We start from the raw sequence: 23,754 nt of genomic DNA, 5'->3' as shown, positions 1-23,754 counted from the left end.
CTGGCTGGAGGAAAGCCTGAGAGCATATCCACTAGGTTGAGGCCCCTTAAGGAAGACCACCACTATGTATCTCCAAAGGATCCTTTATTGACAGAGGAGGACCGTGGCATTTATATATATATATAAAAAATGTTTGACGATTTGGCAGGCAGTAATCCCATTGCCCGCCCACCACCCCTAGATTTTTCTGCCCCCCACCGCCGCCCCTGCACATGGAAGGGAGATGACTGCCCCACCCAGGCCACAAGGCCATACTCCCTTGCAGACAGCGGGAAATAGGGGATTTTCCATGGCCACCCCTTGAACATCAGAAATCAACAAGTATTCTCTCAAAGGGAAAAAAAAAAATACAGAAATCAAAACATTTAAATATGAAAAACCAAAGGGAACTGGGTGGAAAGAGGCTAAAGACAAAAGGAACTTGAGTTTCTTGGGAAGGGTCTCCCATGTTCCCCTGCCCATTAACGAATGGGCTTGAGGCCTGGGATACGAGGCTCACACAGTGAGTTTGCAGTGACACAGCTCCTTGTAGATCTGCCGACGAAGTTTGGGCATGTCCTGCTGAGTGAAGCTGAATGGCTGAGACAGGGCCAGGTGCTTGCAATACTGGGGTTAACAAAGCAGGCCATGAGAACCACCTACTGAGCACGCCCCACCTCCCCACTACCCAGTAGGACCTGTGCTACGTATTTCTTCTGATACACCTCTCACTGGATCTTTCCAAAAATATTCCCATTTCACAAACAAACGAAACCAAGGTCCCATAGGCTGGGGTTCAAAAAAATCTGACTGTAAAGCCAAGGTTCCTATTTGGTACATAAAATATCAAGTGTTTAACAAAAACACTTTGCACTGGGGATCAGAGGCAGCTATATCAGGGCCAGAGCCCAAGGATCCCATCCCAACAAGGTATGGAGAAGCCAAGAGAGGACCAATGAAATCAGGGTTTCTGCATTCTAACACGTAGGGTTACTCCCGCTGCGTAAGCGGTTCTAAGTCAAATGAGGGAGGCCGAACAGCTTCCCCCTCCCTCCCAACTCTCTTTAACCCACCTAGTATCTGCTTACCTGCAACACAAAGGCGCCACAGTCACTGTCATTATTCTGCCTGGCCACATTCTGGAGAATAAAAAGAAGGTAAGCCCTTCTCCTGGAGACCCTAAGGGTATAGCTTCAACTTCTGCGTCCTACCACACCCCCTACCACCCCAACCCCGCTTAAACCTCCTCTAGGAACTTACCATTTTGAAGTAACCTTTCCAGCCCTGGTGGAAATCCAGCCGGTCTTTCTTCACTGCCTCTGCCTGCAGATACTTGGCAATATGCTGTGTAGATGGAGGAAAGGAGGAAGTGAGCCTCTTCATTTCCCAACTGAACCCAAGCTGTGCTGGTCACAGGCACCAAGCCCAGGTTGCTCATCAGAGACCCAAAACCCAACCTTCTGCCTGAAATGCCTTGCCACTGGATCTCCTCCCCACATTCTGCCCATCTTTCCCTTCCCTCTCAAACCTTAGGGCAGCGGCGGTTCAGGGTGCGCTGCGAGTCAAAATAGGTGATGGTGCGCCGCCTCACGTCAACAGAGATGAGGGACCAATGCACCTCCAGGTGGATGGGGATTAGCAGGAGCTCTTTATTGAAGATGTCCACCTAAGGAGGCAGGGATGGAGGTCAGGTAAGACAGCACAGGAATCCTGCTAATTGTTATGAGAGTTCTAAAGGAGGAGCAGGCAAGGAGCTAAGTGGAAGAACTCAACACCCAGCCCCTGGACCGTGAAGCAAGGCCCAGCATCTGGATGTCTGGATTCTTGGGCTTAAGGAGGAAAGCAAGACAGAGGAGGTGGTACAGAACACACACTGGAGGGCCCAGGATAAGCCAGGTACTTTTTACACATTAAAGGTACAAGTGCTTAGTAGGTTCAAGATCCTGGAGCCAGACTCTCAGGGTTCAAACTCAGCTCTTCCATGCACTAGCTTATGACCCAAGCAAGTTACTTAGTAACTTTATACCTCAATTCCTTTTTCTGTAAGACTGAAAATAACAGTATCTACCCTCACCTGTTTGTTACACAGATTGAACTAATTAATATCCACAATACACTAAGAACAATGATATCCATAATACACTAAGAACAATGCATGGCACCAAACAGATGCTCAGTCAGTTAACACAACAATTCTGAAACAAAGTTCTCATGAGGAAACTGGTTTGGAAAAGTAAAGCAACTTGCTCAAGGTGAGAGAAGTAAGAGATGACAGAGGTGGAATTTAAACACAGGCATAGAGAAAGCCAAGTTCTTTCCGATGCATGTCACCCCACCTCTACAGGGAAACAGGAATTAAGAAATGCTAGAGGCAATGGCCCTACCTCACTATAGAAATTTCCTGGCCTTTGAATTGGAGGACAGGTAAACTAATCGGAATGGAGAAAAGAACTCTTTCCCACCCCACCAAACCTGCTGCCCTCCGCCTTAATTATATTCCCCAGTAACTTAGGCCAAAAACCTAGGCATCATCCTTGATTGCTATGTTTTCCTCATCTCTCATGTCCAATCCATCAGAAAGTCCTATTGGTTCTACCTGCAAGAGCTACCCTAAATAAAACTACTTCTATCAGTATTTCCACATTGACCACTCTGGCCCAAGTTTCTCATCAGGACTTCTCAGCTACTCTGTTTAGTCTGCCTGCTTCCACTCTTGCCCGCTTTCCCTCTATCACCAAACAGGAGTTTAGAACATGAGTCACTTCCCAGATTGCTTGATGCTCTTCAATGGCTTCTTAGACCACAAAGTATAAAATCTACCCTGGTGGACCTGCCCTCCACACCTCACATGATCTACTCTCTGACCAAATTTTCTATGGTTTTTCCTTTGCTCACTCTGCTCCAACCACACAGGCAGCCACACAGGCCCTCTGATCCTCAAATGTTCTTTCTTGCTCTGTGTCCCATGTTCCTGGTGTTCCCTTTGCTTAGTATACCCTTGCCCAGATGTGCACAGGGTTGGCTCCTCCTCACTCAAGTATCAGCTAAGAGAAGCCTTCCCAAACCACCCTATCTAAAGTACCCAGCCCCATGCTACCACATTACTGTTGTTTACAGCAAATTATCACCAGCTGTACTTTAACTGGCTTATTGATTCTCACCCCTAAAAGGCAATAAGTTTTCCTTATTTAATACTGTATTCTTAATGCCCAGAACAGTTAACCTGGCACACAAAAGACATTTAATAAATACTTGAAAGTCTGAATGAACAGGGTTGGGGAAAGGATTCATAGGAAACAGAACTCTTCTTTAGAGGCAAGGTGTTACATAAGATGTGAATTCATAACTCACGTTTTTGGTCCACCTTTTCACCCCATCATAACCTTTGGTACGGAGTTTATCATAGAAGAAACTGTTGAAGAAATGCACCTGTGCCAATGATACAAAAGAGCCAGGTGGAATCAACAGACCGCAGGCCCTCCCGCCACGTGTCCTCTCCCCCGCCCATTCCATTTCATCACAGCTCTAAGGACTGGTTTCCACAAACTCCAGTCCAACTTACTAAAGGGAAAAAGCACAAACTGTTTTCAACCTCATCTTATAACTTCCCACCCTGATTTGTGGGATTAGCCATTGGGGAAAAACACTATAGACTAGGGGAAAGGATTAGAATTGAAAAGTTCAGGACCAAGATTACAAATTTGAATTTAACAAATTACCTTCTACTATCTCTCCCCAGAAAGAAAGACCCTCTTTATGTAAAATGGAAGACATGAAAGAGACTGAAAAAGCTGCTTAAAACTTCCAAAGTTTTTCCAGGCACTGAAGTATCTGGTTAGGCCTACCTTTTCAGGGACTGTGTCCATGACCAGGTCTCCGTACATGTTCATCACCTGAGGAGAAGATGGGAGGCCACTTGCCACGGAGGGTGTGGCATGGGTACAGGGCTTCCCCACAGAGAGGGCCCCAAACAACGTTGTTCCCCAAACCCCCTCTTGGGCCTGTTTCTCCACACCTCCTTACCTGGTCATTGAGCCAGTTCTGTCCATACAAAGTCCCCAGGTCATCCATGGTCAGCACATGCCGCTTATAGGTGACTCGGAAGCCCCTCACCATGGCATTGCCTGGCATCCGCTGGTATGACTGGATCAACTGCAGCACCAGGCCCTTCCTGGGTAGGCCAAGGGTTGAGTCATGCAAGAGATTGGGGTGGGGGCGGTGGCTTGGGCACAGAGTACCTTCTACTGCCTAGAATAAGAATCTAAAACTTTTTCTTTGGGTCATGGGTCCTTTTGAGGACTTGCTAAAGGCACACTCCCCTGTAAGAAGCACAGGAATACTTAGGTCCACGTGGTATTTCAGGGTCCCAGGTAAAGGCCCTCCCGGGTGGCTCACGGGGGCTTGGCACCTTGTCTGCAGATTCCTCCCCTTCAGTTCTAGCTTCCTCCTCCTCCCCGACTACATCCCTATGGGAGAAAAGGCAGCAGCATTCTCTCCCCATCTCTCAGGTCCCAGCCCTCTTCCAAAGGGCATCTCTTTCATGCCTCACCTGGAAGGTGCAGAGAACTCCTGCTGGAAAATGTCCTCTAGTTTCTCCACTACCTCATCTGTGCTGAGGGGGATGAGGCTGCCGTAAGTCTGAAGGAATTCATCCAAGATGCCTGAGTGGAGGGAGGAAAGAAAAGTGAGACTCCAGATTCCAATCTCACAGTCAGCTAAGAGGAAAGACGAGATCCTGGAGGGCTCCTTACTCTGCACACAGGTGACATGCTCCTCCCGCAGAGGGCTGTGCTGGCCAGCTTTCTCCCCAGGCCGCTCGGCCTCTTCTGCAGTGCCCACATCTGAGCCCTGAAAAAGCTCCTGGGCCACGTGGTCCCCGATGCTGCACACATTGCTGATGAGGATGCTGGCATCAGGGGGTGCCAGACTTCGCTCTCCTTCTGGCCCAAGTGGTCCCCCAAAGCCATTGGGCAGAGTACAAGAGAGGAGACCTGCAGCGCAGGGGAAATAGGATGGAAGCAAGAAACTCACTCAGATCAAAGAACAATGGGAAGAGTAAATGAGGCACCCAAATTATAAGACCACGAGAAGGAGGAACTGAAACAAAATCTACCAGTACAAACACTAAAGAATGAAAACCCTAAAGCATGAGACAATTATGTTCAAGAGGTTATAAGGGACAGAGAGGAAGAGTTATTACAGGCATACCTCAGAGATATTGCAGGTTTGCTTCCAAACCACTACAATAAAGCAAATATTGTAATAAGCTGAGTCACACAAATTTTGGGGTATCCTGGTGCATATAAAACTTACCTTTACTATACTATAATTTATTAAGTGTGCAACATTATATCTAAAAAGCTAATTGAAAAATACTTTATTACACATGAAAAGATGCTCAACATCACTAATCATCAGAGAAATGCACATCAAAACTACAATGAGGTATCACCTCACACTGGTCAGAATGGCCACCATCAAAAAGTCTACAAACGAGGACTTCCCTGGTAGTACAGTGGATAAGAATCCACCTGCCAACGTGATCCCTGGTCAGAGAAGAGTCCACATGACATAGAGCAACTAAGCCCGTGTGTCTAGACCCTGTGCTCCGCAACAAGAGAAGCCACCACAACGAAGAGCCCCCCACTCTTGACAACCAGAGAAAGTCCATGCACAGCAACAAGGACCCAGCACAGTCAAAAAATAAATAAACCACCTCTGTCTTCTTAAAAAGAAAAAAGTCTAGAAACAAGGTTGGAGAGGGTGTGGAGAAAAGGGAACCCTCCTACACTGTTGGTGGGAATGTAAGGTGGTAAAATCACTACAGAGAACAGTATGGAGGTTCCTTAACTAAAAACAGCAACTACCGGGTGACCCAGCAATCCCACTCCTGGGCATACATCTGGAGAAAACCCTAATCTGAAGATACCTGCACCCTGATGTTCACTGCAGCACTATTTGTAACAGCCAAGACATGGAAACAATCTAAACATTCATCAGTGGATGAATGGATAAAGATGACGCAGCCTATGTAAACACTGGCATGTTACTCAGCCATAAAATAAAGAATGAAAAAAACTCCCATTTGCAGCAACATGGATAGACCTAGAGATTATCATACTAAGTGATGTCAGAAAGACACAAACCGCTATCATGCGTATGTGGAACCTGGTTTTTAGAAAAAGATAAAATGAACTTATTTACAAATCAGAAACCAACTTATAGAAATATTGAAAACAAACTTATAGTTACCAAAGGAGAAATGTGGAGGGGAATGATAAATCAGGAGCTTGGGATGAACATATACACACTACTATATATAATACAGGACTTAGTATATATAGCACAGGGTATTCTACTCAATGTTCTCTGATACCCTGCATAAGAATCTAAAAAAGAATGAATATATGTATAACTGAATCACTTTGCTGTACACCTGAAACACAACACTGTAAATCAACTATATTCCAATAAAATAAAAATATTTTTAAAAACTTCATTGCTAAAAATGCTATCTTCTGAGCCTTCAGTGAGCAGTAATCTTTTCAGCGGTGGAGGCAATGAAATATTTCAAGAATTAACCAAAACGTGACACAGACATGCTACTGAGCAAATACTGTTGGAAAAATGGCACTGATAAGACTTGCTCTACTTAGTGTTGCCACAGACCTTCAATTTGGAAAAAATGCAATGTCTCTGGAGTATAATAAAGTGAAGCGCAATGAAATGAGGTATGCCTGTACTCAAAAACAGAAGGAGAGCAAGAAAACATTAGGATTCAGAGAGATGTAAATTTCAAAGCTATTTCTCATAATGCCTAGCATACTAGCATAGTACCTGGCATACAGCAAAGACTCAATAAATACTCAAATAATTAATAAAGACAGAGCCTGATGTTGTTTAGTTGGGATTCTCCAAAAGAGAAACATTCTGAGTGAGAATGTCACATACAACTGTCCAGGTGATGTACTCCTCTACCCAGAGAGATCCATCCCACCACTCTAAGAATGAGATGTACATGCATGGGGCACTTACCCTCAGAGGCCAAATGAAGAGAGTGTTCAAGCAGATATGATTGGCTTTTCTAAACCATGATTCCCTCTCTCATCTATGCACAGGGCACCTACTTAGGAATCCTGTTTCCCGCCTTGACTCTCTTCCCAGACTTAGTTCCTGCTCCGAGTGGGGCTTAAAACATTGCACAACTGTTCTGCAATCTCTCTCTCTGCCCTCCTACTTTCCTTAGGCCCAGCTCTTATCACAGCAAGAGACTCCTGGTCTCCCACGATCTTAGCCCTTTCCACCCTCTCCTCTGCCCCATTCCCACCTTACCAGAGTCAGGGCCCAGAGGAGACTTTGGAGTCCACCTTAATCCATCTTCCTCCATGGGGGCCCCAGAGGGCACTGGTGGAGACCCTCTCACCCCATCCTCAGCCATGAGAGCACCTAACAGACTCAGCCGGGGTGGAGGTGGTCCCCGGGGGGAGTCAAAACGACAGCAGGGGGATGGCACCTGTGGTGTCACAGCCCCTTCCCGGGGTGAAAGATGGTTCTTGGGGTGTGCGAGGTTCCGCCGCCGGCCCCGGTGGCGCCCCCAAAGCTTCCAGTGGAATGTCAGCGAGGTGCTTTTTGAGTAGAGCAGCATCCGGAAGGCTCTCATAGCTCTGCGACGGCGCTGTGAACAGGTTTTCCGATGAGTAGGGCGGGGAGGGCGAGGCCTCTGGGAAGCTCCCAGCTGACCCCATCTGGGGGGCAGCCTCCAAGCTGCCACTTCCTCCTCCTCATCTTCATCTTCGTCGTCCTCTTCTTCCTCCTCCTCTTCACTAGCTGAGGCATCAAAAGAGGGCCGAGGGACAGGGAGGCGTCTGGTTGGCACTGTGGTCCCTGACCCAGGGTCTGGCCCAAACCCTCCACCTGATTTGAGTCGGGGTTTGGGGGGTGGGGGCCAACGAAGACGCTCCCGCCTGGGACTTGAAAAAGCTGGGGCTATGCCGGGTCCAGGAGGCTCAGGCCCCCAAGACCCAGTCCCTTGTATAGTCTCTTTCATCTTCCAATAGCCTGGAAAACAAAAGTTGGAGTGTCAGAATCCAAACATCCTACACCCCAGATCCCGCCTCTCTTTCTCAACATGCGTCTTCTGCAATCAGACACAAACTACTGAAAAGAGAGATTTCAAGCAGACATGACTGGCTTTTCTAAACCAGGACTCCTTTCCTTAGACCCAGGTCTTAACACAGCAAGAGACTCCTGCTCTCCCAGGATCTTAGCCCTCCCCAGCCCCTCTGCCCACTCCTAACTTCAGATCTGCCTTATATAGTTAACATGGTCCACAAGCTGCCCTTTAGAGTCTGTGCCACCATCTCTCTCCTGACCAGCTAGAGGCAAGGAAGAATGGCTAAGCAGCAGGCCTCAGGGCTCTTATTTCTCAGATCCCCACATCAAGCCTAGTATTTGCAGGCTCCACTTCTCTACTTTAATACCACCAGGGGCTTCCCTGGTAGCTCAGACGGTAAAGAATCCGCCTACAATGCAGGAGACCTAGGTTCTATTCCTGAGTCAGGAAATTTCCTGGAGAAGGAAATGGCAACCCACTCCAGTATTCTTTTGCCTGGAGAATTCCATGAACAGAGGAGCCTGGCGGGCTACAGTCCATAGCAAAGAGTTGGACACGACTGAGCACTAACACAAGTCTATTGGCACAAGGGATATCCTAACTGAGAGCTAATAAGGGAAACGGCTCAGTACGGGAATACTGACATGGTACAGAGATATGTGAGAACACAACTTCCGCCGGGAATCCGTAAACGAGAGTGAGAAGAGAGTTCTCCATCACCGCGGAATGAATGGGGTGTGTGGGCATGTTCGGGTCGTCTCAGGAGGGAATGGGGATACGAGGGCTACGGTTCAGGTCATAGAATCTAATGAGAAGGGAAGGATTTTAGAGGAAACTGAAAGAGAACCGGATGGCGCTTAAGGAGCCGAGTCAAGGCGCGCTGAGACGGAACTCAGCCGAGCCAGGTTGGCCCAGCCCCCTTCCTGCTCCGTGCTGGGGACCCGAATGCGTCCCAGCACCGGTGTGGTCCTACGGGCTCGGGAGACTCCGCGTGCAAGGGCCTTATAAAGCCTCTTCGAGGGCCTCCTGGGCCCCCATTAGGTGGGAATGGGGTCCAGAAATGGGAGAGGCCGTGGCAGAGCTGGGGGGAGGGGAGGGGGCGTCCTCACCCAGAGCGGGGAAGCCGGGCGGACAGGCCCGAGGGCGGGCGTCTCCGGCCTCAGGCTTCCCGGCTCATCTCTCCGGCGGCGGCGGCCCCACGACTTCTGCTGTCTTCAGGCGCAGCCGTCTCAATTCAGGATTCCAACGCTTCTGGGCCGCGCGCCGCGCCACCCCGCCGCGGCCGCCTCTTGCTCTGCTTCAGCCTCCACCTCCACCACCTCCCCCTCCTCCTTCCCCTCCCTCGAGCCCCAGGCCCACCGGCCGCGGTGGCGCACAATTAGTGCGTCACACCCGGCGAACAGCGCCGGCGGGGCCACCACGCGCCTAGCCCCGCCTGCCCGAGAGCGCAGACGCCACGGGACCGCCCCGCCCACGAGCTCCAGTCAGGGCTGCGCCTGCGCACACGCCCTGAACCCGAGCTGCGCCTGGCAGCCCTTCCATTAGTTCTTTTGCGCCTGCGTGTCCCGTGCCGATCTTCCGCCCTCCGCCCCCGCGCGGTGTAGCCTGGTGTTCCAGGCACCCCGGAGGCTGAACTGGGGGCCCTGACACGTGGGTGCAGTGAAGCGCGTCGGAAGAGGGCTGGGAGGTCCGTGGGCTGGGAGGTGCGTGGACGGGGCTGAGGCACAGCAGTGGGGGAAATGGATCCAAGGTCTTATTTATTCTTTATTTTTAAATTTTGGGCAGGGCTTGCGCAGAAAGGAGAGATCAGAGGAGTGAGTCAGGATCAGGACTGGGGCGTATGATTTAGCCAAGGCGACCCGGCCTGCCGGGCCACGATAGTGGACAGAGTGAAAGCAAAACTTGGGACCTGAAGAGTAATGGTGTGGTTGAAAGGGGGCCGTCGGCATCAGGCACCCTCTGCAGACCAGCGCCTAACAATTAACACCTCTGGAGATAGTGATGGAAACTGGAGTGCAGTAGATAGAGAGCGAAGTGAGGATGGGGTTTCTTGTGGGTGGAGAGGCAGAGGGTACCTAAAGAGAGGTGTGGTGTAAAGCACCAGGAGTTTGAGCGGAGGAAGAACTCGTGGACATTTGCCAACCGACAGGATGGTTGTCTCAAACCGCCGCTAGATGGTGGTGCTGTTCTGGAAGCATTCCAGTGGGACCCAAAGGAAGTCTAGACAAAGCCTGGCATTTCCCACCCCCAACCCTACCCGACTCCCTCAAGAATTTGGGGCTGGAGAATAAGAAGAAGCTATTCTACCTCTTTAATATCCGTGAATTCAAAGTCCTGGGGGTGCGGGTGGGAACAAGGGAGAGTCATGAGCTGTCAAACCTGGGGGCAGAGGCAGGCCTCTGTTCCTGACTATTCCCTGTCCTTTGTCTAATCAGCTCTTGGCCGTCTCCAAAGTGTACCCACCCTGGTCTTCCAAGCTCAGAACTACCTTTTACAACACAGTCACAGTTTCACAAGCCCCAGGAAGGTTCCATGTGGAGAGAGGCTAAGTTTGGCCCTTGCCCGAGGGATTATAACACTCAAGATATCCCCGTGGTGTAAATGGAAGACACCTGAGAAAGGGGAGAAAACAGATGCTCAGTGAAGCACAGCCATACAGATAATCTGATGTTTCCCCTCCCTTATCCAGCTCAACGTTATGTTTGTCTCCTGTAAGGACTACCACATTCTGTCCATTCCTCACCTCCGCCTCTACACCCCAGCTTCCAAGCCCTGCCATAGCTCCCCTACTTGTTGCCCCAGGTCAGGGATCTGCTCCCCTCATAACCACCCTGCACCGCCCACCCACCTCTCACCTGCACTGTAGCAGCTGTTGTAGGCCCAGTCAGGGTTGGAGGGCATGCTTTGTATGCATCGGAATAGAGTCTCTTGCCTTCCTTGTCCCTCCCGAGATACCATCTGACCCATGGTGAAAGTCTCATCATGAAACAGTACCTGACAGGGAAGGGAGGGGATGCTGAATAAAGTGGGCTGGCATGGCTCGGGTCCGGGCAGCCTCAGGAGCCCTGACAAAGGAGCCAAGGAATGAAGAAGGGCCCTCTAAGTGGGGTATGGATAGGGGTTAAACCTCAGTGCTGGGGTACAAGGCTTTGGGAAAACAGACCTCCAGGCCCTCAGGTGAGGCTCAGAGGATATTTGGGGTTACCTGGCTGTACAGCAGATAAACTCCAGCATCCCAGACTCGAACAACATATCCTTGGGCCTCCAAGCCTCGCCCACGCTGGAGAGCTGGTTGCCACATCACCTCTGTCACATCAGAGTCCTCTGGAGGCAAAGAATGTGGCAGTGAGGATTTCTGTGCACACTCAGACACTTACTCTCTAAGGTTCTCTTTGGCTGATGTGCCAGTCCCACACTTCCTGGATCTTGCCCCCGACCCCAAAGCCATGATTGGAAATAGTGCTCACCCTTGGAGGTGATGTTAATGGGAACAAGATGCAGAACTGAGCGCTTCTCTGGGGAAAGAGGGAGGAGATCTCAGCAGTTGCACGACTGTCAGCCCTCCGCCCTCGCCCTGGCTCAGGGTTGCAGTCTCCAGATCCCCCTGCTGTGGATCACCTCCCACCCCTGCTGCACCCCGGAGGCCTCACTCTTCTGTTTACGGGTGAGCACTGCTCTCCTTCTCCGGGATCTCTCCCCATTCTCCCGGCCTTCTGTGCCATCAGGGCTCTGCTTGTGGAAAGAGGGTCAGGGTTAGGCTAAGATGCAAGGGTCCCAGGAAAGCCTTTCCCCACCCCCACCCCCCACCTCCCACCTGCCCCAGGAATGCCTCACATCTCTCCTGCACCTTTCCCCAGCAACCTGAGTCTGGGTACTGGCTCTCCTCCAGAATCTGTTAGGTATGAAAAGCATTAATCTTTAACAATTTCCTTTCCTGGAATGCTTGCTCCCTTGACCTCCAAACCCTGGGACCCTCTCTTGCACCCATTCCAAACTTTGCCGACCAAGCTGCTAGAACTGAGAAACCCAGAGACCACCCTGCCACGCATCCTTTTCTGCCAGACATGCTTCTCCCCTCACTCACCTGCTCCTGGAGATTCAGCCATGGATTCCCTTCCCGCTTCTCGGAGGGCCCTCCGTTCCTCTGCAGCCGGGTCACCTCTCTCCTTAAGGTCTGCAGCTCGGTTTGTTGGGTCAGCAGAACCATGGCACAAGCCACAGCCCCCAGAGCCGCCCCCCAACTCAACCAGAGGGCAACTGAGAGTGCTGGCTCTCGGACGGGTCCCCCCATGTCTCCCTGGGGCCCTTTGGGGCTTAGGAAGGAAGGAGATGAGGCAGGCATGAGCTGGGGACCCTGCCAACAGCTGTGGTCTCAGGAGTGGGATGGCAAGGAGGTGACGGGGAGGGTGGGGGTGCAGGCAGTGGTGCAGAAGGGAAGAAGGGCGTTACGCAAGGGAGGAATAAAAAGGAACTTGAGAATAAAAAGAAGGGAGGCGGGAAGCAAGCTGGGGCACTGCTGGTGCTCTTGGCACCCTGCTGCGGGGCCAGCACTATCCCGAAACCCCTCACCTCCTCCAGCCTCAGGAGAATTTGGTGTTAGTCTCTCTAGGAAGGACAGGGCTCCCAGTGACACCCAGGAGGAGCGGCCAGAGCGCAGGAACCCCGGGGCGGCCCCAGAAGTGGGGGAGGGAAGGTTGGCTGGCTCTGGGGCATGGTGCCAGGAGCCGGGATGGAGAGACATGCTGGGCAGCACCGAGGGTCAAGGGTGGAGAGTGGAAGACCCTCACGCCTTGGCACAGGTGAGATCTCCGGGGCAGTCCGCTCACCGTGACTGAAGGTGGGCGAGGAGGGGAGGAGAGGGGGTTAGTGGGGAGGAGAACCAGGGTCGGGGAAGCAAGGAACTGGCTGAGTTCCGGGGTTAAGGCCAGGCCGGGTGTGTTGGAAGAAGGCCTGCACTACTCTCTGCTGAACTTGGCAAGCGGGACTTCCTGTTTCCCCAGAAACGCTCTTACATAAGGCTCTGGACAAATGAGAAAGAGACAGCCAGAGCGCCCCACCACTGTAGGACTCCTGCCTGGACCCTGGGGCGCAGCTTCCCGTGTCCCTGGGCCCTAGTGTCCCACTTCCTGACCCTGAGCCCCCACGTCGCGCCTGCTTCCCTGCCCACCCCCTGCTTCCCCCCTCCCTGCGCCAAATACCAGCTCAGACTGGTGCCAGCACCTGCTGCAGGTGCCCAGGCTGCCAACAGGAAGGGCCGCTGCCCTCCCAGCCCAGGGATTCCCCATAGGAGGAAGCCCGCCTCCTAGGTAAATCAGGCCACTTCTGCTGGACCTTGGGCAGAGAATTGATTTTTTTTTCCCCTGGCAGTTTGCCTTTTGATTCTCTTCTCCTGCCTGGGGCTTCAAGGCACGTAGGTCTCCATGCCCAAGCCTGGATGTCGTCCTGGAATTCCAGGTGACCGTCTTCCCCCACCCCCCACCTCCCAGACCCCCACCTTCCATTGGCCCTCAGCTACCCTGAGGATATCCCCTAAGCCCCAATAAAGACAGCAACCATGACATATTCTCTTTAATATCCACTTATCAACATTTAGTCCCAATAATAATAAAAATAATATCTGTTTTAAAAATCCACAGGGAGTTATCAGGGGAGGAGCCTGTCCTGGTCTCTGACCCCTCACATTCGGGAACTCCTGGCCTAGTCCCAGTCTCTCTGGCATCTGGCCCCTCTTAGTGGCTGAAGAGGGGGTATGCACGACCCATCATCACCCAGAGTACAGTAAACACAGTGTCCTGGGGGGCTGCAGCCAGGGTTGGGGAGTCAGGAGATAAATGGGGCTGGGGAGCTAGTGAGGTGGAGAGCTGGAGGTGGGGAGAGCTGTCAGCGAGGCTGGGAATATTTGAGTGGCACGGACATCACGTGAGCCCTGGCAGCCTTCCGGGGGTAGAGGCAGGTCTGGGGGAGGAGCAGCTCAGGGTGGGACAGAGGGGACAGGGGTGCTCAGAGAGCGGCCGTGGGGACAAGCCACCTGGAAACCGGGGCCCTTCAGTGAACTTGGAAGAGTCCAAAGTAGGTGAGGAAGGGGGCAGCCTTGAGTTGGGTCTGGGGGAGGGTGCGGATCCGCAGGGAGGACCCTCGCCGCAGGCGCAAGAGCCCTGACACCTGGCAGAGACGGAGCTGGGGCCCAGGGGAACTGGCCGCAGTGGCCGAGAATTCCTCCAGGCAGCGCAGGGCCAGCGTGTCATCCACCAGCAAGTCCAGCTTCAGGTAGACAGCCTTCCCCTCATCAAAGTGCACCTGGGGAGGCAGGGGAGGGGCAGAGTTCAGGGTCTGCTGGCCCTCGGCTTCATCTCAGGTGTCCTGAGAGGCCCAAGGCTCCTCTCAGCCCAAACCCCACGCTCCCCCTCCCCACCTTTAACTTGCCCCCAACCCCGAAGCCCAACCCTTCTCCTTCAGTTCCGGCTTTACCCGTGGAGCCAGGTGGGGCTTACCTGACAGTACAGGTAGTACAGCCCAGCCCGGGTGACCATAAATTGCCCGGTCTGGCAGTCATAGCGCAGGGGGTTGGAGCTGTTGATTTTGGCCTCCTCCCAGCCACTCACCGTCCCGTCCACACCTGAATGTGGGTGTTCAGAGACAGGGGAAATCCCTCTAGAGAACTTTCTCACACTGGCTGATGAGACACTGAGTTTATAAACCTCTGGGCCCACTTTACCCAGAAGATATCTAGGAGGCCCAGGGGAAGGGAAGAGCCGCGGCCTAAGGAGCTGGGAGTGTGATAGGAAGTTAGGGGAAGAAACCCGACATAGAGGACTAGAATGATAGACAGCAAGTTCTCACCAGCTGCTTCTGGAGAGAGGAGTAGGACTCAAGAAGCATGGGGGCTTTTATAGGTTGTGTCTGCACCATTTGCTCTTTTACTTGGAGAAGGTATGGATGCTTTACTTGAATCATATATTCCTTGGGTTATTAAAATTAAAGATAATCAAAAGGGAAAAAGATTTTTAAAAAAAACTAATAAAATGGTACCCAAACCTCCATCCATTAATGAATGGATAAGGAAAATCGTGTTAAGTCCATACAATGGGATAAAAAGAAATGGAGTACTAATGCAGGCTACAATGTGGAGGAAACAAGAAAACGCTATGCTAAGTGAAAGAAGCTAGTCACAAAGGATCACATGTTCTATGAATATCCAGGTGGCACAATGGTAAAGAATGTGCATGCCCGTGAAGGAGACTCAAGAGATGGGGGTTCGATCCCTGGGTCTGGAAGATCCCCTGGAGTTGGAAATGGCAACCCACTCCAGTATTCTTGCCTGGAGAATCTCATGGACAGAGGAGCCTGGAGGGCTGCAGTCCATGGGGTCGCAGGGAGTCAGACATGACTAAGTGCCTGAACACGCATGCACATGAAATTTCCAAATAAACAAATACATAGAGACAAAAAGTAGATTAGCAGTTGCTTAGGGCTGGAGGAGATCAGGGAAATACAGTGTGGTGGGTGAAGCGTACAGGGTTTCTTTTTGAGGTCATGAAAACTCTCTAAAATTACTGTAGTGATGGTCATACAATTCTGTGACTATACTAAAAGCTTAACTGTACATTTTAAAAAGGTGAATTGTATAGTATGTGAATTATATCTCAATAAAGCCATTAACAACAACAAAACTAGAGTAAAGGTAATTGCAAGTTGTAAAGAAGACAAAGAATCAAATGACAAAGCAGGGTCTCAAGTGACTTCCCAGCCCTCCATGAGCCACCCCTGTTTACCTCTCAGATCTAATCTCACACATTCCTCCAAGTCACAAGACTCCAGGCCCTCAGGCCCACTTTCTGTTCCTGCCAGGCACCAAGCTCACTGTTTCCACAGGGTTTTTACTGCTCTTCCCTCCCCCTAGGATTCCTCCCTCCCTTCAGTCAGTCTGGTCGCTCTGAGTGACCTCCCCAGGCCTCCCAGTCTGAAATATTAACAGCTAGTCTCCGTTAAACTCTCCACTCACCGCATCTCTCTCATAGCAGTCCCCAAGGACAGAAATCATCTTTATTTCCTTCTGTGATAGTTTGGGGTCTGCCTCCCCCAAGGAGCAGGGGAACTGGTCTGGTTACTGCACCTCAGGCCCTGCAGCTGGGCCTGCTCTGAGCAGACACCAAGCACATGCTGGTGGGAAGAAAACAGAGGAGGAAGAGGCTGTAGGGGCAGCTGTCTCTTGTTTGGGTCCACAGGCTGCTCTCCGGGGCTTCCGGCACCTCATCTCGGTAGCCTGGGAAGCTTCCTTCCCGGCACCCCCATCTTCTGCCTGCCCCGGGGCGCTCTCCTGGTTCCTTTCTCAGGAACATAATGCTCACAGGGCATTTTCATCCCTACCTATGTGTTGCCTTGGCTTTTATTTCACAAGACTCCAATCTGAGTCTCCAGCTCTGCCCGTGCCTCCCCGCCTGACACTGCTACCTGCCTGCCATTAGAGTAACCTCCCCATGCTCCCCACTGCAAACTCACCTAGACCAAAACTGAGCCTGCCCCCCAACCCCAAATTTGCTTGACTGCATTCCACATTGGGCTCCTGGTTCTACCTCTTATCAAGCACCCAAGCCTCTCTCTCCTTCACCAGCTTTATCCACTGATCACCAGTTGCTAGCAAGCCTGCCACCTAAGTAGCTGTCTCTCTCCCCTGTGTGTGTGGACTCGGCCATTTCTCACTGGGACTCTGTTCAGGCTCCTTCCTCTTTAGGCTCCCTGTTTCCACCGGGAGTAAACTGCCTGCTCCAGTTTACTCGCCACACTACACAGAGGCATAGAGTGATGTTTCTCAAATGCAGACGTGAGACTCTTCTGCTTTGACTTCAGAAGAACCTCCAGACTCCAACTGTGACCTGGCTCCATATGCTTCTCCAGCCTCACCCCATCCTGCTCGTCTGGATCTGTCTCCTCCACCACATTGAGCCGCTTGCTCCCCGTCCTCCAGCCTCATCAGACTCTTGGCAAATTCTGGGCTTTTGTACAAGTGGCCCTGCCCCTCTGTCCGTCTTATACTCACACTTGGGTAAGAGCCCATGCCTCCTTGGGAAAGAGTCCCTGACTCCATTGTAAAGTTGTCTTCCTCTGTACTGGCCATGTGTCTCTTGCTACTTTCATTATTATTCTTGTCATATCACATTGTAATTTACAAATTTATATGCTTGCCTCCTCTCCTAGACAGCAGTTCCTTGCAAATAGGTCTGGATATTACTCAGTGTGGGCACCTAGCTGGGTGCATACAAACAGTAGCATCTCAGCTCATGTGTGCTGAGTCAACGAATGAGTAAATGTCTGGGTAACTGCTGAAATAATGGTGCAGAGAGAAGGGAGGAAGGCTGGCCTGAGGCATGAAGAGTAGGGGGAAGAAGGAGAAAGGGCATTCCTGGCTAGGGAACTAGTTTGAGCTCATTGTGGCTAAGGGCATGGTGTGCCTGAGACCATGGTATCACTAAATTTCGTTCTTTACTGCCCGGCAATCACCCTTTTTTCCCTGCTAGGCTTACTTTTCACTGTCCCTCCTGCCCATCTCCCTCAATCTCCAGAGGACCCCAAAGGCATCAGGTAAGGGCTACCTTTTGTCCTCCCACCCAAACCACAAACCGACTTGTTCTTGTGATCACCACTGACCCTCTTATGGAGATGAGATGACACATCCCATCCCCTTCTTCCTTCTGGAGTCCACCCCCTCCCACCTTCTTGAATGCTGCCTGCAGGTTCCCCCATCCCTGCACTGGGAATCGCCTCTCACGCAGTGTCTGGAACACAAGCACAGCTAGCTGGATTCAAATCCTGGCCCCACCTCTTAGCATCACCATGACCTGGACAGGTTCCGGTCATCTCTATCTGTAAAAAAGAGATGGCTGGATTATCTTCCTTTTAGGACTCTTTCAAGGATTAGATGAGATTAAACACTGAATAGGTAGCTATGATTTAGGCAGTATTTCTTAAGGACTGAACTTTTCCTGGACTCACATCCTTCTCTGCCTCCTGGCCCATTTCTCTGGTCCTGTCACAGAGAAACTTCTGGAGAAGGTTGTCACTGTCTCTGATTCCTATTTCCGATTTTCTCTTAACCCATCCACACTGGCTTCCAACGTAACCACACCAGCCACCGCCCTTGTCAAGGTCACCAGTTGGCTTTGAATGTTACTAAATGCAGCAGTCATTTCTCTGTTCTCATCTCATGTGACCACTCAGCTGCATTCAACATAGACAGCCACATCCTCCTTCTTGAAACTATGTCTTCTGAGACTCCAGGACACTGCCCTCCCTGGGTTTCTTCCCCTCTCTCCGGCTGCTTCTCAGTCTCTGCTGGATCCTCCTACTCTGCTCCAAGAGCCTCAGGGCTTTCCTTGTGGGGCCCACTTCCCTCGTGGATGTCTCATCCAGTCCTGTAGCTTTAAATACCATCCATCTGGTGACGACTCCTGACTCTACACACCCTGCCCAGGCCTGAGCCACTCACCAAGTCCAGCTAACTATTTGTGAAACTCACTTGTTTATTATCATTTATCCACTTAGTTATTATTAGCTCTCAAATTCAATTATTAATTTACATGCCCCCCCAACCTATTTCCTTCCTGGTTAACACCCCTTTAATAAAAGACACCATTATTCTCAAAGATGCCCAAGTTAAAAATCTAGAAGTCATTCCTTCCCCCTGCCTTATCCTGCTCTACCAAGTCCTTCTCTTCAATCTACACACTGAATCCATTTACTTCTCTCCATCTCAGCTGCCAACCCTAGACTAAGACACTCTCGTATCTTGCCTCCTGGCCTGTCACATGGAAGGGAATTCCAGGTGAACGAACAGTATGTCCAAAGTCCAGAAGAAGCACATTGGTGGGGAGGGGGTGTCAGCCAACAAGTGTGGAGAGGGCATAAGAATGTGCCAGGAAGAGAGGTTGAGACCAGAGCGTGGAGAGGCTGAAAGCCAAGCAGAAAAGCAATAGAAGAATGGGGGACAGGCTTAAGGAGGCTGAACTTGGCAACACAGGTGGGACACAGTAGGGGTGGGGAAAGTCTAGAATGGGGAAGGAGCTGGAGACTGAGTTTGAGGTTCTGAGGTCATGGTGCCTAGGTAGGGGTGGGGTAGGGATGGAAAAGAATATCAGAGTGGAAATATTTAGAGAAAAATGATCAGAGCACAAAAACTCTTGGAATATGGAAGGGAAAGAAGAGGGAAAAAAATCAAAGATGCTTCTTGGAGATGAGCGAGGGCTGAAAGAAAAGCCCAGCTGGTGGTTTGCTGGGGGAGAGGGGTGGGAATCTGCCTGGTCTCTGAAAGAGGAAGGGGTCTCCCTGGGGTCCCATGTTTGAGTCATGGAGAAAGTCCAGTTTTGGGAGCCAAGAGAAGCGAGCCCTAAGCATTTTGAACTGGCTTTTGGAGTTTCTGATGTTGAAGGTGGGGATGTGGGTGGGAATCAAGTCTTTGGAGGGGGTCCCTTGTCCAGAAGGCCAGGGCTGTGAGGGTAAGAGAAGAGCTCAGAGGCGGGGCGGGGCCTCACCTGCCTGTGCTCCGTCTTGTCCTGGTCGTGGGTGAACTGTAAGACACAGGTAAGGGGTGGTGAGCCCTGCCCTGCACCCAGCCACCCCTTCTCCCTGGGCATGGCTCCCCATCACCCACCTTCATAGTGGGCTGCAACTGCTCTGCGCGCCCGTGGTTTCTGGCCTTTAGATGCTGAGGATCAAGGAAAGACAGATGGGCCAAGCAGTCCCCATGTCTGGGGGTGGGTGGCCAGGAGCTACTCTCTCAGCCCCATTCCCCCCGGTACCCTGGCATCCTTATTTTTGTTCAGTCTCCTGGTCTCAGAACCACAGGCCTTATCTTCCTCCACAGGTATAGCCACTGATAATTTATCATCCGAAGTGGGATGCTTCTGAGCACAAAGGGGATTATTAATCATCACATTGAGCCCACAGGTGTAAGCCTGCAAGCCTGGATACATGGTCACAGGGTCACCCCAGTCATAAGTCTTTGCTTTTGGGGGTTCGGGCCTCTGATTCCCCTACCTCTTCTTCATCAGGACCTCAGGAGCTCTCCTAACTCCTGGCCACCCGCCTTCATATTCAGGGTGGGGTCTGAGTGAGAAGCAGGTCTATGCAATGGAAGGAGCTTCCGAGGGAGGGTCAGAATTCTAGGTTTGAGTCTCTGTGACTCTGAACCCCCCTTTCACTCTGTGCGTCAGTTTCTCTACCCATAAGCAAGGATAATGGGTTTTGCTCTGCCTGCTTCACAGGGCTTTTATGATGAACAAAACCGATAGTGAGTCCAGAAGCCTCCATGATATTATGATTACTCGATGGACGTGAGTCTGAGTGAACTACGGGAGTTCGTGATGGACAGGGAGGCCTGGCGTGCTGCTATTCACGGGGTCGCAAAGAGTCGGACACGACTGAGCGACTGAACTGAACTGAACCGATGGTTGGGATAAAGAGCTGCTCACCATTTCTGCGGGGCCGAACCAGTTTCAGGAAAGGAACAGCATCCTGGCTTTCCTCGGGCTGGGGGTTCAGGTCCTAAGAGCGTTAAGGGCACAGCTAAACCAGGATCTCACCAGGGACTCCAGGAGACACAAACTAAGACCGACCAGGGGCCCGTCACAAGAGGCCCAGTCTCAAGAGGACCGAGTCCCTCAGCCAAGAGCAGCCGAGGCCACCGGGAGGCAAGTTCTTGGGGTCAGGGATCAGCCCTCACCCCTCTCCCCAAGACCAGCCACATCCCCCTAGTCCGCTCCCCTCAACCAGCAATTGGTACATCACACACACGCCCACACCCAGTCAGTGTGCAAAATGAGTACACACCCTGCACACACAGCCAGCATCCCTCTTCCATAGCAGGCTCCTGCATCTCACACTCCCACGCCCCCCATGGCCAGTAAACACTTGGTACTTGGTTGACACCAAGGGGGCACAAACCCCTTACACACAGTTGTCACTCTCATGAACCCAGGCATTAGAGGGCTGATGCACACACACCCCACACACATGGCTGGCACAAGCGGGGGACACACTTCCCATGCCCAGCAACCAGGTAGCCAGCACCCACCCCCCACTCACCAGCGGGTCCGGGTCTTCCTCTGCCACCAGGTCCCTCTGGGAAGGCTCCTGCTGGGAAGGAGGCAGCTACCTTGTCCTTCTCCACCTGACATCTCACCCTCCACCCACCTTCCTGGCCCCTTTCCCCGCCTGCCCACCGGCCCCATCAGATGTTCGGCACAGTCCCAGGGAGGGGTGTGCAGCCGGGCCTCACCTGGGCAAACAGCGATGCCCGGCTCCCCAGGCTGACCACGGCCAGCAGGAGGCCGAGGCAGGCCAGCACCAGGCCCAGGCCCAGCACGAGCGGGGCCAGCAGGGCGGTGCCCGGCTCCCCCCGGCGCTCCCTCCGCCTCTGGATCCGACGGGTGGCCATGGGGCGGGGGCTGTGCCTGCCTCACCGGCCCCCCATCCCTGGACCCAAGGGATCGGGGGAGGGGGAGCCGGCGGGCGGATCTGGCCGGGGAGAGGGAGGGGCCAGGGAAACGGGGCGGGAGCAGGGTTGGCGGGGGTGGGGTGGGGGATGAGGACAGGAAACCGGACACTGTTGGTGATTAAACTCCGAGCTGGGCCGAGCGCAGCGCACGGAGCCGGGCGCGCGCCGCTCGGCTTGAAGAGGGCAGAGCGGGTCCCGGCCGGAGGCACGCACCTCCCGAGCGCGGAAAAGCGTGGCGATGTGTGTGTGAGTGCGCAGCGGGCGAGCTGGGGTGTGCGGCTGAGCTCTCTCCACGCGGGCGGCCGGCCGGAGGGAGAGAGGGGAGCGAGGGTTGAAACAGCAGAAACTCCACGGCAGCCTGGGTGCTGGTGGCGGGGCGGGAACACCGCCGCAAGTGCGGCGGGTCTAGTCCTCCCCGAGCGAGATTGCTAAATTAGGCCTGCAGGCCAAGGTGACAAGGCTACCTGTGGCTGGTCTTATTATTCCCTCAGTCAACACAGAAGCCAAGGCACATTCGGATTTTAGCAGCCGCACCTAAAGACATCCTCCTCCTGCAAGTAACGAAAAGAGCTGAGGTCTGGCATTAGTGCAGGCTGGGTTTCCACTTCTTGTAGCAAATCCGTTGGTAGTTGATTTAAACCCCAGCATCCTGCACCTGAGGAGAGCAAGCTTCTAAAACTGTGCGCCGGGAACTGTGTGCCCCCAACCCCACCCCAAGTGTGTTCCCCAAATGGACCTCTCTGGAAACTCACGAGCCACTTATGCAAATAATAGGGGTTACCTGAGCTCAGCGAGGAGCTACAAGGAGGTCACAGAGGTCGCTTTAAATCGACCCCAGATGGAGTCCCTTGTGCGGAGCCACCTGTAGCAAGACCAAAACACCACACCCGAGCTAATGGAAGTTTCAGCCTCTCTTAGCAGCAGCGATTTAAACCAATTAGTCTGGAATTTCCCTGATCCACCCTAGTGAGGAGGTAGTCGGCTGGATAAGACCCCTGCCCTTCCTCACCCCAAAGGGAAGGTGACCAGGTGACCTTGCCTGAATCAATTCTTTCTTTTGCTGATACACACCTTGTCTCTATAGAAGATCCCTTTGTTTCGTTGGAAGGCCTGTCTGCTTGTTAAATGGGATGTTTTCTGATCCCTGATTCCTGAAGGTTGAATAAAGACAATTAGATCTTCAAATTTACTTGCAATTTCTTTTTTGTTTTTTTTCACACCCTGCCGTACAGTCTGCAGGATCTTAGCTCCCTGACCTGGGATGGAACCCATGCCCCTTCCATTGGGAGTGTGGAGTCTTAACCACTGGAACTCCAGTTTGTTAAGTCTTAACCCTGGACCACCCAAAGCCAAGTTTATTACTTATCCCTTGACAGTCTGACACTTCACAGGGAGATAAGTAAGGCCACAACATTTCCTAAGACTTTGAAATCTGGTGTAAAGCAGGTCTTTGCATGCTAGGTAGAAACAGGGGTTGGTTAGGGTTGTGATATAATAATTTAGAATGAACACCATAAAAATGAGGATTTCCAGGTGAGGGGTTCAAATAGTCTAGGATGCAACCTGTCAGTGTTGTAGCCTCGCCTTCAGGGAAACAAACTCTCTCAGAAGGACAATGCAGATAGTGGAATGCCGTTTATTGCACCGGCGGGCCCAAGGCCGTCTCCTCTTAGCTGAGGACCCCAACAAGTTTTTTGTGAAAACCTTATATACCCTAAGTGTACTTGCTCAAACCCACCTCCCCAAATTCCTTGAAACTAGTCTGGACAAGGTAAATGAGAGGATCAAAGTTAACCCATTTATCTGTCACAAGACCAGGTAAACAGTGAATATTTATCAATAGGCCTGGGGTCGTATCCTGATAAACATAATGGAATTTACCACTTTGTTCTGTTACAGAGATAATTAGCATATTCTTTTAGGCAAGGGAGAATCCAAGTGCAAGTCCTGAGGCACATTTATCCAGGGGTCTGGTTTTCCATGGGTATGCCACTTCTATAGACACCGGGCACAAAGTTCAGAGTCCACTGGGAGGGTGACCATGCCTGTAGCCTAATGTTGGCAGCCTGGCCTAAGATGGAGTCCAGCTCTGTCTGTTTCCTCCTTCATTCCCTCCTCTTGATGCTCTTAACTCATATTATGAGCATCATTCATCGGGATACATTGAATACAT

General features: G+C 51.9%; 3 protein-coding genes across 10 annotated transcripts; all 3 read right to left on the bottom strand.

Moving 5' to 3' along the window:
* Positions 1-67: 67 nt before the first annotated feature.
* Positions 68-9,574, bottom strand: SENP3 (SUMO specific peptidase 3). Its single transcript, XM_069603375.1, has 11 exons — positions 9,202-9,574; positions 7,312-8,037; positions 4,731-4,970; positions 4,529-4,640; positions 4,003-4,150; positions 3,825-3,872; positions 3,331-3,408; positions 1,508-1,645; positions 1,240-1,323; positions 1,068-1,118; positions 68-606 (listed from the first exon to the last, which is right to left on the bottom strand). Exons 2-11 carry the CDS (start codon positions 8,024-8,026, stop codon positions 496-498), a joined length of 1,725 nt encoding a protein of 574 aa, XP_069459476.1. The 5' UTR covers positions 8,027-8,037; positions 9,202-9,574; the 3' UTR covers positions 68-495.
* An 806-nt stretch (positions 9,575-10,380) lies between these two features.
* TNFSF13 (TNF superfamily member 13) lies at positions 10,381-13,383 on the bottom strand. 5 transcript variants are annotated; one of them, XM_069603382.1, is made up of 8 exons: positions 12,662-12,756; positions 12,177-12,405; positions 11,940-11,984; positions 11,743-11,821; positions 11,560-11,607; positions 11,298-11,416; positions 10,948-11,086; positions 10,381-10,704 (listed from the first exon to the last, which is right to left on the bottom strand). In XM_069603382.1, the coding sequence occupies exons 2-8, from the start codon at positions 12,381-12,383 to the stop codon at positions 10,595-10,597; spliced, it is 747 nt and encodes a 248-aa protein (XP_069459483.1). In that variant the 5' UTR covers positions 12,384-12,405; positions 12,662-12,756; the 3' UTR covers positions 10,381-10,594. The 5 variants fall into 5 exon arrangements, with proteins under 5 accessions (XP_069459483.1, XP_069459482.1, XP_069459480.1 ...); XM_069603381.1 differs by lacking the exons at positions 11,940-11,984; positions 12,662-12,756 and adding an exon at positions 13,291-13,383; XM_069603379.1 differs by having other exon boundaries at positions 12,177-13,027.
* Positions 13,384-13,647: 264 nt separating this feature from the next.
* TNFSF12 (TNF superfamily member 12) lies at positions 13,648-22,764 on the bottom strand. Of its 4 annotated transcripts, none has more exons than XM_069603385.1 (7): positions 21,363-22,764; positions 21,170-21,220; positions 20,557-20,629; positions 19,737-19,790; positions 19,618-19,653; positions 14,584-14,708; positions 13,648-14,389 (listed from the first exon to the last, which is right to left on the bottom strand). In XM_069603385.1, the coding sequence occupies exons 1-7, from the start codon at positions 21,519-21,521 to the stop codon at positions 14,138-14,140; spliced, it is 750 nt and encodes a 249-aa protein (XP_069459486.1). In that variant the 5' UTR covers positions 21,522-22,764; the 3' UTR covers positions 13,648-14,137. The 4 variants fall into 4 exon arrangements, with proteins under 4 accessions (XP_069459486.1, XP_069459487.1, XP_069459488.1 ...); XM_069603386.1 differs by having other exon boundaries at positions 21,170-21,217; XM_069603387.1 differs by lacking the exon at positions 19,737-19,790.
* Positions 22,765-23,754: the final 990 nt, after the last annotated feature.

The sequence above is a fragment of the Ovis canadensis genome, chromosome 11 (genome assembly GCF_042477335.2).
Source record: "Ovis canadensis isolate MfBH-ARS-UI-01 breed Bighorn chromosome 11, ARS-UI_OviCan_v2, whole genome shotgun sequence".
Classification (NCBI taxonomy): domain Eukaryota; kingdom Metazoa; phylum Chordata; class Mammalia; order Artiodactyla; family Bovidae; genus Ovis; species Ovis canadensis.
Note: the sequence above shows the minus strand (reverse complement) of the source record. Positions and strands in the feature narration are given on the sequence as shown.